Source organism: Pelecanus crispus, chromosome 4 (genome assembly GCF_030463565.1).
Source record: "Pelecanus crispus isolate bPelCri1 chromosome 4, bPelCri1.pri, whole genome shotgun sequence".
Taxonomy (NCBI): Eukaryota; Metazoa; Chordata; class Aves; order Pelecaniformes; family Pelecanidae; genus Pelecanus; species Pelecanus crispus.
The window spans coordinates 60861568-60879031 of record NC_134646.1 but is presented as its reverse complement, the minus strand read 5'-3'; the positions used below and the strand labels follow the sequence as shown (position 1 = coordinate 60879031).

General features: G+C 40.8%; 1 protein-coding gene across 2 annotated transcripts in view; it reads right to left on the bottom strand.

The window, feature by feature from the left end:
* Window positions 1–16855, bottom strand: part of PDS5A (PDS5 cohesin associated factor A) — an 87447-nt gene extending 70592 nt beyond the window's left edge. The window contains exons 1-2 of one of the 2 annotated variants that reach the window (XM_075709916.1): window positions 16829–16855; window positions 15834–16004 (exon numbers count right to left, since the gene is read on the bottom strand). In XM_075709916.1, the coding sequence (XP_075566031.1) occupies window positions 15834–16004; window positions 16829–16855 (198 nt within the window). Of the gene's footprint in view, window positions 1–15833; window positions 16005–16828 lie in introns of those variants that run through there. The other variant, XM_075709917.1, reaches the window with a different exon arrangement.
* Window positions 16856–17464: the final 609 nt, after the last annotated feature.

Sequence of the window (17464 nt, the reverse complement as noted above, 5' to 3'; positions counted from 1 at the left end):
TGTTATGTTTGTCTTTAGCTTGCATTTAGAAGACTTAAAATACACGAAATTCCATTGCTTTTACTCTTCAAAAGCCAAAACAGGATGAAACTCAGTTTCATTGATGTTCTGCAAATTGTTTTTTCTGGGGGTTTTTTGTGTGCTTTGTTTTAATTTTTTTTTTAAATCATCCTCATGATCATAGCATGCAGGTCAGTAGCATACTGAAACAGTTTACCAAAAAAACCATGGAATGTATCTTGCTACATTTGTTTTCTCACTTTTTGCTCCTAAAAAGAAAAATGTAAGTGCAATATTTTATTCTGATTGAATCAGTGGTGTTGGCTTTTTCATTTTGTGTTTTTTGTTGGGTTTTTTTTTTTTTTAATTCAAAATCTAAGCATTCTGCAATGAATCTTCATAGTGAGAAAGGAAGACTTCAGAATTGCACTGTGGCCAACAGATTGTGGAGGTTTGCAACAGCCTTCAATAGCTGCTGGAGTTCATTGAACATCCTAAAAATGCTGTTGACTAAGATTTATGATCGAGAAACAAAAGCTGTCAACTATAATCTTTAGTGCCTAGAACCCTGGCATTAAGCTGAAGCCATTTAGCACCTTAAAGAAAAGGGCTGAGACCTAATACTTGACTATGAATTTTATGGGAAATTAGCGTAGGAGGAGACAACAACAATTGCTGCCCAAGTAACTTATATTGAGGAAAAAGCTTCAGTATTTATATCAGGTAGTCCTAAAATACCGATACATTCATGATGAGATTAATCACAGAATTCTGTTCCAGATGTGGGCAGTAGAGTAAATAACCGTAATCTGGACAGGGCTAAAATTCCTAGCCAAGTAGAGAGGCCAGAAGGTTTTACTCCCAGATGCTACTATTGGCAGTTTCCTCCCTAGTGGTAAGTACTGCCCTGTACTAAGGGCCAAAAAGAAGTAAGTACTAAAGGGAAACATCCAGCACAGGAAACTAAAGGATGGAGAAAAATACTTCCTGATGCCCAGCTGAAACCACTGCCTTGCTCAGCTTTAACTTTAAGCAGGTGTCTTTTGCCAGAGCTCTGACTGCAAACACACAGGGTTATCTTGATAGTGGTAAAATCGTGGGGTAACATACAAATCAGGGTAGCAGCCATCTGCACGTGGTTGACACTATGTCTGTAACATTTGTTTTGAATTAGCTTAGGAGCTGCTTTCAGATGTCAAAAGCAGGACTTCAGAAGACAGCCGATTCTTGTGAGAGTCAAGTATTGAGAGGCCAAGTGGTAGAAAAGTCATTTTCCATCACTGAATATACTCTTCCAACTTAAGCATTTTGTATCCTGTATGCTTATCACTCCTCTTGGGTGAGAAAGCAGCATCTCCTAGTCAGCAATCTCAGAGAAGCCTGGGAAAAGCAGAGCATCTTCCCCCTTCATTTTCAGTATGACAGTTTTGCATGCATTCTGGTCTGAATTAAGACAGCACAAAGTCAGTTTATAGTAAAATTGATATTAGCCTCCATTTGGCTTCCCTTTGCAACATGCTTATTATCTAGAATCAATGTACCCAAGTTTCTTTGTGTTGGTCAAGCCTCTGAACATTTGATCCATTGGCCAAGAATGGTTTCAGTTAGTTACAATTTTTTTCACGTATCATTGAAGACTTGAAAGGTAATTAGAGATTTTGAATCAAGGCTCACTTAAGGTCTCCAGAATTTATTTACAAACAAAAACTTGAACCCCAGGAATCCCAATATACTACTGATTGGTGAATATGTGCAAAGCATACGCACACACTCATTTCTTATGCATTATTTTGAAGCTTTCTGAATCAAAGATTACAAATAAAGATTTGCTTTAATAATAATACAAAATGAAACAACTAAAAACAACAAGCCACAAACCCACTCAATAACATGAGATGAAATCAAATTATTTCAAAATGAGGATTAGTATAATCAAAATTACCCATACAAGTTCATCCAACAGTTTCTGGCAACATTCCCATTCAGCTATTTTCATAGAAGTTTCCATATACAAAAAAAATTACTACTAGAAAAGCGGGCAAATGCAGTTCTCAGGCTGGCTAAAGTTTGGCAACTACAGAATTTCAATGCATACACCACCACAAAAGTGCAAGCTCTTTGTAAACGCTGTCTCTTCAAAGAATAAACAAAATTATGTTCAAATATTTTTCAACAGCAGCCAGATTTTTGGCCTATCAAGGAGTCCTTAACAATATATTCTGCACAACTCTCAGGCCCTGAAGTGTAAGAAATATGAGTTAAATAAGTGACATTTAAAGAAGAAAGGTTTTCACTTTCTATGAATAATTCTGGAAGAACTTCATGTGCAACAGTAAACTCATGGTCTGTCCCTGCTATGAGCCCTGTGGTGTGTTAATAATGCTGGCTTTGGGATGTCACAAAAAAAGATTCTACTACTTGCATTTTATCAGTTCATGCTTGGGGGGAAGAAAGTTATTTATGGTGCCTATCTGCTGGGTAGCAGAATTTTTTTTTGTATGTGAGATTATCTGGAAAGAAAAAAGTCATTTCTGTATATGTGTATGTATGCACATACATATTCCCCTACAGACAGATATACATCCTGTAAGTTAGTGCAAGTCTTTGTTTAAAGAACAATCAACTACAGCAGGCGGGGGGAAGAATGAGAGCTGGCATGAAGACAAATCTGTTTGCAAGCACTGGCCTGCACCGCCTACTCTAGTTCAAGTCACAACACAAGACTCGGCAGTTTGGACTGCAGAACAGGAAAAGACCAGTCTAAACATCAAAGACCACATCTCATAATCGTAATACTGGTACAGAACTGTGAGCCATCGGGCTTAGGGAGGCCTGAAAAACACTGAAAGCTCAAGTTCTTTCTTTTGTACAAATGGGAAAGACACTAAGGGGGAAAAAAGAGGAAACCAAACATTCCTAGGGAAAGGTGAAGTGTATGTAAGTACCCCTCACTAAGTATTACCACACCAATTCTGAATTCCAATATCAAATCAATTTATTTTGAAAGTAGTCATGTATTAGTATGAATGGTATGATATATTACAACAGCCAGTCAGCTAAAACATTAGAAAATTCATCATGGATTCCACAGCATTCACGTTAGTTGTAAATTAGCGGCACCAGCACAATCCATGCATTCGCGTATAAACACGGCACTGATTTCAATTGTTTCTAACCAGAGAACATTCTCCTGTATCTTAGTCTCTTTTTAAGACATAGAAGAGTAGCACATTATTCACTGCACTTACACTTGCAGCTGTCCAAACAAGAGACACACTTCATTTTGTATACAGCTACTGCCTCACCAAATTGGGAGGATGGGGGATGTCTGTAGAATTTCTTAGGGTGCAGTTTTACAGCAGTGCGAGTCAACCCAAATTGGTCAGCCCTGTCCCTCCGTTGCTCCAAAATGCATGTGACTGATGAGTGACACTACTGAAAAATCCCTTTTTCTGGCCAGGTTACTTTTCAGATAGATCTCCTTCTTGAACCGGCTCACTACATGGCTGTACAAATGCACAGGGGAAGGTGGGACTGCTTCAGCCCAATCTTAGGGTGCAGTTTAATGAATCTTTGACTTGATTTAGTAAGGTCAAACCCAATGAACACAGTGTTCCAAATTAAGCTGTCACTGCAAGTAACAGTTCTGCCACCCCAAGACTGTCATAAAGCTTCTGCCAGCACAAGCAGGACCCCCTTGTGTAGTAAATGACTGCCTAAGTCACACTGATCCAAACAAAAACTAACCTGGGGGGAAAAAAGAAAAAACAGCATTTTTGAATAGGATCACTTCCACAACCCAGTATCCTGCAGACCACAGACACACCTGGGTTGGTGTGTGGAAAAGGACGGCCCCCATACAAGCAAGAGTACTTCACTGTCTCAAAGTGCTGGCTTTGGTGTTTGTGCTTCCACACATTCCAGCAGAGTGAAGCACACCAGGGTTTGATTCAGGGCAATCCTCCAGCTACTGGTGTAGCAACTCCGTCCTTTCCAACTATGCTACTTCCCCCCTCCTTGCCTACAAGTCAGTATGTACTTCTATTTTTTTCCTTTTCTCCTCTTACTCTTCACAAACTTGATTTGTGTCTACAACTTTGAGAGTGCTGCTGACTCAAATAAGGCAAGTGACTTTGAATCGTTTTTCTCCCTGAACAGCAATGGCAGCAGTGGTAAAGATGAGTAACTGTTTCCTTCAGCAGCAGCGTCAACTTAAGAGTACTCAAAGTAGTCAGGTACAACAGTGTCAGGATGACAAGCTTCCAAAACACCATTCTAGCACTCTGTAAAGAGGACTTGCATTTTTTTATTTTTAGATAAACTAACTTGCTTTTGACTATGTTAAAATACCCACTATGCAGGTCAGCTCAGATTACTAAGCTGACTCGCAATACTCTGCAGAACTAACCTGTCATTACTTACCCTTCCACCTTTTCACCTTCCTGATGAAATTGGTTTTGTCCATAGTTTTGTTTTTGAGCAGAAGATTGATAAAGATGACGAAAAGCAGCAGGAAAACCCTCAAGAAATCCTCTAAAAATGCTAGCAATTAATATTTGCCTCATTTATAAAATTTTGAGGTGAACAGCTCATTTCAAAATTAATTTTATGGGGATATTGCATGATGCCAGGCTTTTAAGCAAAGTGTTGACAGGCGTTAAATCAGATAGTATACAGAAACTTAAACTTATCACAGCCCACATACAGGCTGAAGTCGGAGTGGCTCTGAAGAGTCTCAAGACAGTGTGAATTTGGGCACAGCTCCACAGTACAATTTTTCAGGAGGCAGAGACAGTGTAATAGAGTCCCTGAAGATGTCTCTCAAACCAGCTTCATGGCTAGACAAAATGTAGTGGAGAACTCCATCCTCACAGATGTATATGGGTATCAGAAACCAATTTTAGCATCAGAAATGGCGTGGCACACAGAGCAGCAGCTCTAGGATGACTATGCTTTAATCTACATAACAAATCCAACGCAGTCAGAATGCTCCGGTTTGCACAAGAACCTAAACTAAGAACAATAGGCAAAGATGTCAAAATGAAACAAAATTAAATGGCAGCCTTTTTACTTTGTGATCTGACTGAAGGTGTTTTAGCCTTTAAAGGGAAACAAAGGCTAGGACTGAAAGAGCGTAACTTTGGAAAACATTACAGGCCACCCGCGCTTTCCCAGCTGAGGTTTAGAAACATAGCCTTTAACTTGGTTTTCACTCCCAGTTCAAAGAGATTTTTTTTAACAACTTATTAGGTTTTCTACCGACCTACTTCCAGTTGTACCAATACGTATTATGTTCTACAAAGATGTAGTTTTAGTACTTCGTGAACCCTTCCATTTCCTAAAGCAAAATTCTCATGATTTTACAGCAGTCTAGACTACCAGTTCCAACTCGGACAAAGCTGAAACCTTATTTCCAGGTTTCCCAGTTTCCTTTAGGCTGCAGAGTTATGCCTACTTTCATATTCTACATATATTTTCTCAGAAAAAATGCCACTAACGGCTCACAAATGCAACTCCTAGACCTTCATTTACTGACTTCACACAAGCAAAAATAGTGCTGCTTTTCTTGCCACTGGAATTTTACTGGCAATAGCAGAAGTGAGAGCTTTAGAGAAGGGATGGATTATAAGTTTTTCAGAAATAGTGAGACATGCCAACTACATTTACAAGGGGTGACTGACTAAGCTATTTAAATAAACATGTATTTTCAGCAAAAAGCTTTAAAGTTGCTTGCATTTCTTTGTTTCGCTTTGTAAGTGAATGAATGTTAACTCCGCAGCAATTCAGTGCTGAGAACCACCTGTCAAAAACCAAACATACAGGGTAACCTTTTCCACCTTCCCTCAGAATGCTGAATTCTGTTCCTACCATCAAAAAGTAAGTATTGAGGTTGCTTTACTTCATTCTTATTACTGCAACAGCTTAAGAATTAAACTTCCCTTCACTCACCCTACAATACATTGCACCATTGCGTGAACAAAGGGGCATAATTTCTGAATGATTCCTCTTTACTGTTTCATGTAAATGAAGTTTTTAAAGAAAAACTGTATCCTTTCTAACTGACTAGGACATCAGGACTAAAACCCACGAAGGGCACTGCAGTCAGCGGGAGTCAAGTGACTGAGTATCAGGTTTCACTCTTTTAAATCACCAGAACAGAAAAATTTTTATATTCTTCAAAATTTAACTTCAAATAATTCCCTACTAAATTATTACTCTGGTTTGATTAAACATCAATAATGAGTTTATTATGGAGAACCATTACTACATTTTGGATAATTAAGTACATGCATGTATTTTCAAATAGTAACAGAAGAACAACACAGTTAAAACACAAAATTATATTAAAATAACAGGATTTACCCTACTATGACTACTCTACCCGAAGGTAGAGGAAAAATTTTAAGAGGAAACATCCAACAGCATTTTCCTTTCATTAAATTGGTGGCAGAAGTAAAGACATCAGTTTAACTGAGTAGAGTTCAACTCTACTCTCACTGCACACATTTTACTTCAGCATTTGCACCACCATCACGATTCTCAGCAGCAACAGAAAAAACAAATTATGTAAGAAAACTAAAGAACTTAGCAATCGTCTTTTGAGATTTTTAGCTACTTTTGAGTGGGTTTTTTTTCACTTTTGCTTTACCCTTTCTGTAATGAAAATTGCTTATGTGATATGCTATTAAGATGATCAAAGAACGCAGGTATCATTTTTAGTTGTTAGAAAACACCACTTTAAGTTAAAAATTAGTAATATTTTCAAATACCATGCACAGCCCTCTACCAGTTTGTGGGTTAAGAGAGTATTAAAAAGTTTTTGTGCTTTATTTTAGCTGTTTATCTCCTTTACTGCTGCTATATGAAATGAGTTTTATCATAAGCAGCAAAATTAACGATGGCTGGTTTCCAACAGATCTGTTCCTCATCACTCAACCCAAGAGGGCTGCCAACTCACTCCCTTCTGCATCCCTCACTCTCATCCCCCTGCACCCCCTGCCCACTCCCCTCTGGGTGCCGTGCCTGGAGAGCTGGGGAGGGAGCAGCACACCCCCTACAACATTTGAAACATACGTGTGGGAATTAGTTGCTTTTATTCCAGCTAGCACACAGACTGCTACCTTCTGAAATGTTTAACAGTGCTGGTCCGTTTTCCTTTGTCTAAACAGAATTTGGATGTCTCTATTCTGCTCAGCACCAATTAGACAAATTTTGCATCTCCAAAACCTTTGCCCAACTGCCAGCAAGTTTTGAACTAATGCAACTTCAGGGAAGATCAGTAACAAAGAAATTAGACTGGCTGATCAGTCTAAAACCTTATTCCATTAGAAAAGCAAGCTAAAAACATTTGTCCAGACAAAGCACTATTGCATATACAAAGTAAACTGAAAAACACAAATATGTTTCTTTTCAATTTTTGAGAGACTAATTCTCGGGCACTTAAAACTACAGGAACAAGATTTTCATAATAAGTACAAATTTGAAGTTGGTCTTTTGATGGTCCTTCATGTTAAATGCAGTGATAAAAATAGTTCAAAGATCAGTAGTTAGACAATATTTAAAAAAAAAAAAAAATACTGTAAACATGCAGATCTCCTGCAGATCTAAAACTATTCCCTGATGGTCAATCAGGTTATTTCCATAGAAAGCCATAAGACAGACAGAGACTACAATTGCAGAGGAAAAGGGAATTCTTCAGTGACTGCAAGCAAATGCTAATGCTACTAAACACTAACATAACTACTACTTTTTTTAAGTGTGTGCATTTTTCAGGCACTATAGCCAGCAAAGAAGGGGCTGGGGGAAGACTCTAGAAATATTTGATTTCTCCAAACTCATTTTAAAATGTTCTTTCTCCTTCTCTTTCATGTTCACTGTCTGTATCAGTTCAAAAAAATTATTGTAAATAGAAAAGACATGTGTCTCTAATGCTTATGAATATATTTTGCCAGTACAAAACTTCTTCTCTGCTTCAACAGTTTGGAAAGTTTTGACAAATCTCCTGGAGATAGATGTCTTAATTTCTACCATAAGGTATTAAAATACAACACTAAAAACATAATATAAGGCCTAAAATTGCTGACTACACCAAACAGTGTTCCAGCAAAAGGTGACAGGCTATATTCATAGGAGACAATAGAGTACCATTAAGATTAGGTAATATTACTGAACATCTAGAAAGAAATAGGAACTCACTTGAGAATAACTAAGACATTAAAAAGGCTGACCAGTCTTCACACTAAATTTCAATGGATTTTTTTCCCCCCACTGTGGCTGCAAAACTGATCCTAACACTGCAAGCTCTGACATCTCCATCAGATAAGTACGTATCATCTGTCTCACATAAATAAAACACACGTTTATCCCATGCTATCTAGTTACCACGAAGTTTTCAACCTTCCTTTCTAAGCAAGAACATACTTTGTGCCAATTTTATCTTTGTTTACCTTTAACAGTACTTCATCATGCTTAAGACATCTTTGCAACAGCCAAATTCTGATGTCAGCACAGCAGTGGGAATACAGTTCATTAGTTTGCTGCAGCTGCAGAGCCAGCAAACACACATTGCTTTGAGTGACACCAATAATAAGCATGTGTTTTAGATTTCCAGGTAACAACGTTGATTAAGAAGATATTGCAGTGTGGAAAAATTTCATATATGAAGAATGTTTAACATAGATTGGGGACTAGACAAAAGTTTGGTTTCTTTAACTACCAAAATGGCTATAATATGTACTGTGAATGAATGATCTGCTAATTATTTTGTCTGTTGGTTTTCTTTTTGGTAGCAAAAGATGCACATAGGCATTAAGCAGACAAAAATAATCTGAATTGATTCAAGTAGACAAGGAAGAAAAGTAACCTCAGATGATGTTTGATTTCCCTTCCTATCAATCATCTCCCTATTACTGTCTGCAAACCAAGGGACAATTTTTCTTTCACTTCATAGCGCTGTTGTGAGATTAACACTTCATTTATGAGTCTTTGAGCATAGCTAAGGCTCCTGCTGTTTGCAAACTTACACATACAAACTCCTCATAAGAATGCAGTGATATGTCAAGGATTTTGTATCCAAACTTTATTTAAAGTATTTGAATACACAAGAAGTCTCACACATTATACCATAAAAATACATACCGACAGGCACACCCACCTAAAGTAAGTGATTTATATGATTAGAGCATGTCACTTACACTAAATACAACATCAGTTCAGCTCTGCTCTGCTGCAACCTTCCAGTATAACCCTAAGAAGTATTCAACCTTCAACAATTTTTTTAAGTTTCAGTTCCAATGAATGCTCTTTCTTCAGGAGAGGGGGGCAAACCAAGAAATTCCTAATTTACTGTCATTCATTGTTTTGTGTACTTTTATCACAACAACCCTTATTCATCTCTTTTCCAAGGTAAACAATCCTCTACTTCCCAAACCTCTAGTCAGTCTCCTCAATCCTAATGTTAATACAGTATTTGGTGATTACATACCTTTCTCTCTCTCTCTTTTTTTTTTTTTTTCCCTTAAACCCCAACCAAAAACTTGAACCCATTACTTTGTTCAGTCCACAGAAAGAACTTGCTCTGGAGTTAATCAAGCTTGTTTGGTAGAGGAGCGTATTGCCCAAAGGCCACCTTTCTTATTTATTGAAGCTGGAAGACTATAACTTAAGGAAAATATTGCAAGAAAGGAATATTCTGTGCCATGTTTTAAAACAGTTAAGCCTGCCTGAAGACTTGCATGCTAGCTTCCCTTCCCACCTATTACAAAGTTTCTATACAATGCTTGTTAAACAGCCTGTAACAAAAGTTTTCACAGAAAACATTTGTCATTTTCTGGGTTCTTAAGAAGCAGAGATGATGAGGCCTGGTTTACAGAAGTGCTAGGCACTCAGAAATGTAACTGAAATCAAAGGAACTTGTGGTCTGAACATGTAAAGTGCAACAAAATGCACAGTCACTTCAGAACTCACATTTTAGAAATGCCAAATCAGGCATATGAAGCCAGCTTGTCTTTCTTGTGTTTGGGTTTGTTTCTTTTTCCTTTCAGTAGCTCTTCAGTTGCCCATTTTTTAAACTGTGATTAACATCATGTCCTCACCTCACAAAAAAAGCATTAGCACAGGACTAAAATTAGTAAATCTTTGAGGTTTATAATAGAATAAATGACAGCATAAGGACTTCTCAACTAGTCTGTCCATTTTGGTGGTCAATCATCAGAAGTTATCATTCCTAATTCAGCAACCTCTATTTTTCCCCCCTTTCAAATTTGGGCTTCTTTTCTTTCACAATATATTTATCTTCTTGTTGCCAGGAAACCATTAGAATAACATTGTACATGTGAAATTGCCATTAATTAGTGATGCACTTGTAAGAAAAGAAAATTATCAGATACAAACCCAAAGGGTCTCACCATCAATCAATTTGAAATTAAGTAACATCTGGATGAACTGGGTGAGCCTACATGGTCCATTTCTCTAAGGATTGATTAAATTGGGACATTTGCAAAGCAAACAGCTAATATTCCATTGGAAAAAAAAAAATCAGAACAAGATTTCTTCTTTTCTGACTAGTGGCCTGTCCTAGTTAATGAAAAACTTGATTGTTACAAGAGTCAAACTAATTAAAAAGATTAAACTATAAGCAAAATCAAATTAGAAATTTGGCTTTAGGCTTATGTGGCCAGCAATAGTTCAAGAACGTTGCAAACTGCAGTCAAATACAATTAATGGAAGTTTTAAAATTGTTAGAATAATTAACTGAGGAACATTTCTGTAACCTAGCTATATGAAAAACTCCACAAAACTACTTATAATTCTTACATGTAAGCATGTAAGTACATGCAAGTTGGAGGTCTAAGCCACGAAAATACCCATGTCATCTAAGTCTTGCCAGCAAATAGTATTTATTAACTAATACTATCCAACGTACTTAATATGTATGCCTCTTCCCCTCAAGCATACCAAATTCTAGTGTTTGACACAACACAAAATAGATTTTCTTCTCCCATATGATACTCTAATTTATATTTTTTAGTTTCCTTCAAAATAACTACCTAAGCATAGCCAGGTTAGATCAAAGGTCCAACTACACAATCTCAGAGAGTGGCCATTAACTTATGCAGAGATATCAGGGTGAGTAAAGAGCAAGGTTTTTTTTTTTTTTTTCCTCTCACATACCTCCAGCCTACTTCAAAACATTTAAGTAGCAAAAAATCAACCTTTCTCAATTTTAACATTATGTAACAGATGCCTAAAAAAACACCTGTGCATAATATGATAAATTATTAGCATTAACTATTTCTAGTGATATGAGGATAATGTTCCAAAGATAAAGACGCAACAGGCCCAACTACAAAGAGGCCAACATCTAATCACATGCAGAAAGACAATGGGAAGAAGGAGAGGGAGTGTTTGTTTCACTCTGGCACAAATACACATCAGATAATTAAGAAATGCCATGGGACAAGATAAGGAAGATTTCAAGGCACACTAGGAGTGCTAACCTCTCCAGAGGATCCCAAGCTAGGCCTTGGGGTGGGGTGGCAGGGGGAGAACTGAGAAGGGGGTGGAAATCAAAAGAAACTTTCACAGAAAATGCCTTGCCAGGCTGTCACCATGGGAAAAGCAAGGAGACTACTTGATTGAAAAATAAAAGGAAAATCGCTCCCCAAAACCAAACAACATTTTGCCAACCCCCCCCCCCCCCGTAAACAGAATACTAAGCCCAGCTATGATAAAGAACAACTACATTACACTCAATAAATTCTAACCTATAAAACTCTAAATTTCACAAAGATAGGTTTTACACTGCCTTAAACCTTTGTTAAAAATGTGAAACTAATTTATCACTCCTTTTCCTTTGGAAGGTTTCAGAAATTTCCTTTTTTTTTTTTGTACTTTTGTATCTTTAGTGTCTGATTAAATGTGCTTTTTACAGATTTTATGAATTAGCGTTGTTTACACTAATATCTATAGGTAAAATAAACCACTGCACTATAAATATTTTCCTTTTTTCTACAGACTTGTCATACGCTTTACCAAACTGTGTAATTATTGGTACAAAGCTATATCCGAATTGATCATCGTATTTACCTCTTTTACTTAAAAAAAATCTAGCAGGTGAGATAGAGGTGGGCACTTTTGCATTGTTTCTGCAAAACTATCTCAAAAGATAACATTTGCAAACTTTCACATTCAAATCAACTCTGAAGTTCCTCCAATGCTCTAAGGCAGGACTGCCACAGAAAGAAGTTGCTTTTTCCCCTATGCCAGCACAAGCATTTGTGAGCTCTCACGATAAATCAGGCAAGAAAATGATTCAGGCTAAAATTAACACAGGTTTGTTTTTTTATTTAACTCATAAGTTTTAGCCCAGATCTGTTCACCCATCCATTTTGGCATGCGGCAAAACAACATGCTTGTAGAGAGGGTAGAGAACACAGGTTGGGACAAGCAGCAGAGAGCCGCTTCTTTCAGTGGCAGTTCTGGCTTTGCCTACAAAGGCTGTTTAAGTCGGTCTCTGAGAAACTCTATGCATTTTGGATTGATGGGGCTATTTTTAGTATATCTGACAATTAAGCACACTACTATTAATCTTATTCATAATGATGACAAGGTTATATATAAATGACATCAGAATACTCTCTCGTGACCAAAGAAAGTTATATGAGAGATTTAATAGTTTAGTGACAACAATATACAAGTCTGGAGTTTGACAAGGCAGTAAAATGCAACCAATTTTGAAACAATTTCAATAGTCATAGAGAAGCTTTGCAGCAAAGCAAATGCCGAGTTTCTAAAACTTCTTTCAACCTTCAACTATCGTACGGGAAGAAATATAGTATTGCTAATACAATTGTTCTCAAGTTGTATTTAGTTGCTGGCTTGATTTTGGAACTGAAGGACTACTTGGGTGCCTTAGAATTGCTTGTTCTTTTCTGCTTCTATCGCTTGGTTAAATAAAAGTTATCACATCTCCCCACAAGCCTTACTACATCAAGAAGCTAAAGTGACAAGCTTACTAAATTGACTTACAGCCCTGAAACCAATCACTATAAAACTTGAACAGTTGCACTATAAAGACGAACATTAGCAAAAAAAAAAAGAAATCATTTTGTAGTCAAAGTACAGTAAGCCTCAACTTTCTGCTACATGCTAGCTGCCTAGTTTGGTTAAACTTAGTTGGATCTATTAAACAGACACTTGTCCCCAGCCACACCACAGTTAAAAATCACTTCTTCAATAGCTGAAATTATACACCACATACTGTCCCACTCCAAGAAGGCACCGACCCTTCAATGTAATCTAACACACCAGAAACCACCTTTGACTCCATTAAACACCTGAACTGGTGTTTCATTCATCATACATAGGCAGTCCAGAGGCTTTTCCTTTCTACATCGATCAGAAGGTACATGTTGATTTTAAAATTCTGAATACTTCCATTTTCAGGACAGTGCTAATGTTATCATGCAAATATATCAAAACACTGTAAATGAATCTGGCCTACATTTTATTACCCACAACCCCAAGCAGAAGGAGGGAAAGGATAGAAAAACATTCTTTTTAAAGTCCTTGGCACAAAAGCTGCTGCTCAGGCACTCTGGGACAGGTGCCCAGAATGTCTCAAGTTCCAATAATAAGAAAAGCCTTCATTACAAGAAGAGGTCTGGACACAAAAATACAGATGTGGTATCAGAAAAGTTGCTAATAAGGACACAAATTTTTAACCAGTTAAGTTGACCATGACTTCAATAAGCTAAAAGAACAAAAATTTGCAAGAACTGACCCAAAGCCTGATGGCCAAAACACCAAGTTACACATGCATCTTCTGTAAGAGACACACAGAGCATCTTTAGGTCACGCATGGCCAAGAAGGCGGCAAAAAACCTACAGTTTCAAGGACTGATTCATGCCTGAATTTCTACATTCTGCTAAAGCTGGCTTTTAATACTAAAGTCATATTTAAAGTTGTGGAAAGTTATCTTTTAATTGAACAAAACTTTTTCCAGCGTTTCCATCCCAAGCACTGCATCATCATAATATTCCACACACTAAAATTAATTTGGTTTTATAAATCAAGTTGATATAAAGATTTGGATTTCATTAAGATTATATATGTGTCTACACAAAATCATAAGGGAAAAAAGACTTGTTGGTTTAGTTCCAAAGTGTGCAGTACTTCCAATTTTCTTTATGCTTCAATAAAGCCAATATCTGACCAAAAATATTCCTCAAACTCAGATTAAGCAGAACCAGTAAGACAAATCTTCCTCTGCTGTTTCAGTGATGATAGGTCCACTAGCAAACTATTTGTTCCCATTTAAAGCTAGTCTAGAGTCTTGAGGTCATCTGAATTCCTTAACAGGAGTTCATAAAAAAGTGATGGGGGGGGGGGGGGGGGGGGGAGAAAAATCCGCTCTTAGTGTGAAAATTATGTCCAACACACACATGTGAATTCAGCAAAACATATATATGCATGACTTTGAAATTCTATTATTCCTATTATCTAGGAATGGCAAGCTCACCATTGCAAGTTCTCCACCTGGGACAAAATAAAATACCCATTTCGATAAGCACCCCAAAACGGCACTCCTCCCCGTTCCGCACAGACTTCGATTCAAGGTCTCTGTCCAAACAATCAAAGCTCTAGGATCTTCTCCTATAACTGGCAACATTCCACTGGAATTTTGAAAATATTAGGCTGGATTTGTCCATTCAATAATTTTTCAAAACTGTAATTGGAAAACAAGGCTTGTTTTCAAAGAAACAACTGACATGTGCCTTGCCGCTTTGAAAGCAAAGCACAAAGCCTACATTCTCTCCACATTTATAGGTAAGACATTTTTTGATGTACTGACTAGCCAAATCCATAATTTCTGTTTTTCAGTCTTTGTGGGGTCACTGTTGTGATGGAAACAGATCATCAGATGAGAGAATATTTCCAATCTCTAAAAAATTATTACTACACCTCCACTCTGGGCATAGGACCAAATCCCAGGTTACGACAACTTTCTGGTCCAAAGACCATAGTATTAACAAACGAGTTGTGCCAATATTTGATCAATGCTCAACCTTATTCTCCGTTTTCAGCATAGACTTAAGAAATAATATTACTGTATTACAGTAGTATTTCATGTTTCCAGGGGAAAAAGAGATTTTAAAAAAAAAAGAGATAAGCCTCACAGTCCCCCAGGATGCTGTCAAGCAGGTAGAGGAGATGCTTTTGTAACAGTCCCTTTTGCTTATGAAAATTTAGCAACTTTGCCAAGCACCAGTTATACCGAATAGGAAAGAAATTATATGTATTATATCAAGTTGCAAAATCATACCAAAATTTCAAAATTCCATCTACAAACTCTAGAAATTCACCTTCACTGTTTGTGAACAGTGCTATCTTTTCAGTCAAGAATACCCTTAACTAGATCTACTTGTTTCCGTGGCTCAACTATGCCTGCTCAAAGTGCTGGAACCCACAAAAACCTTCTAGCTCACCAACAAAAATTTTTGGTAAGGTATCCTGCAATTATTACTTATGATTCCACTTCAGACCTCTCCCCAAAACCGTGGATGTGTTTCACGTACAAATTAGCAGTTTAATGTATCGACTCTGGCTTTGAGAGAACTCGCAAGGGTACGGTCACGAATTACAAAACCGACGCCTCCTCTTTTACGGAAAAGCAAGGAAGCGGTATTCCCATAAAGGTGTGCAGGCAAGAAGGAGACATTTCAACTATGACAAGGCAACAGCTCTCTGGCAGTTCTCCTTTCCCGTGATGAAATGTTTACCTTAAGGAACAAAAGTTGCAGGGAAGGGGACGGTGGCCAGGATTTCTCACCTTTAACCGTTTAACCACCTCATCGTTGGTAATTTTGTCCGTAATCTCCTTCACTCCAGGAGGATAGTAGATGATTTTACCGTCGGCAGCAGGTTTTGGTTGGGTAGCAGGGAAGTCCATCCTGGTGCTGCTGCTTATAAACTTTCCTTCTCCACAGTCCTCTACCGGCCTCTATCGGTCAGAAAACAAAAGTTCAGCAGAATGGAAACGACTTTCTAACCCTCTTTTTCCATTTCTCACCCTCAATTCGCAGAAGGCCCCGGTTATCCCCCCGCCGGCTGCGCCCCCCGCCGCCGCCGCATCCCCCCGCGCCGGGCGGCGCCGGAGCAAGGCCGGGCCCGCCGCCGCCGCCGCCGCCGCTCCCACAACTCCGGCCCCTCCATTCCCCTCCGGCGCCTCCTTTCATTGCGGGGCTGCTCCAGCCCAACACTGTTAGTTCGGAGCCGACGATTTTACAATGAAATTTCGGGCTCGATCGAAGGATGCCCCCGGGCCGGGGGCCCGTTACGGCCCGGGGGTGCAATTCCCGGCCCCCGGGAGGGGGGGGCTTCGGAGCCGGCGCACCGGCCCCGGAGCCGGGAGACGAGGCCTAAACAGTTAGGCCTCAAAACTATCAGGAGGCAGAGAAACCAACAGGAGAGGGGGAGGGAGGGAGGGAGGCGGCGGCGAGCGCAAACAAAACAGCCCCGCCGGCCCCCCCCGCCCGGCGCCGAGCCCCCCGCCCGCCCCCCCCGCGGCGGCGGGAGCCCCCCCGGGGAGGGGGCCAGGCCACTCTCCACTTTCCATTTGTTCCCGCAACTTCATGTCCCCTCAGCCCCTCGCCCCGCAGCCCCTCCTCGCCCCGCCGCCCCGCACCCGGCCGGGCCCACAAAGAGCCCCCCGCCACCCCCCGGCTCCGCGCACACACCCCCGCCGGCCGCGGGCGACGGGGAGGGGGGGGGAGCGGGGGGGGGGGAGCGGGGACGGAGGGAAGCGGGACCCGGAGCCGCCTTTACCTCATGCAGCTCCGGAAGGTGCAGCATTGAGTAGCCTCCGTGCCGGGTGGTCCTCGCCGCTCCGCCGCCACCCCTGCCGGCCGCTGCCCTGGCTGCTCCCGCCGCCTCCCTGCTCCGCGGTGCGGCGGCGGCTCCTGCTCGGGGAGGGGTGGGGGGAGGGGGAGGCTGCTCGGTGGCGGCAGCGGCGGCGGCGGCGGCTGGGGAGAGGGGGAGGCTCCGGCGGAGCGTGCGCCGCGGGGACACAGTGCCGCTCTCCGTCCGGCCGGGGAAGAGCAGCCCGGGAGGAGGCTCCGCGCCGCCCCCCTCCCCCTGCCCGCCCGCCCTCGGTCCGGGGGCCGGGCCCGCGGCGCCGCCCAGCCAGGATCCCCCGGCCCCGGGGCAGGGGCGAGGCCGGCCAGTAAGTCTCGTAGCCCGCCGAGCCCCGCGCAGGGCGGCGGCGGCGGGCAGTACCGGGCGCGGCCGCCGCAGCGCTGCCTCCCGCTTGGCGCCAAAAGCCCCGGAGCGGCCGAGCCGGGCGGGCCGCGGCCTGAGGGCCGCTCTCCGGCCGGGCCCCGACCCCGCGGGGCTCGCCTCCCGGGCGGCGGGGGGCAACGGGCGGCTCGGAGGGCGAGGCCCGGGCGGCGGGGGGGGCCGGGG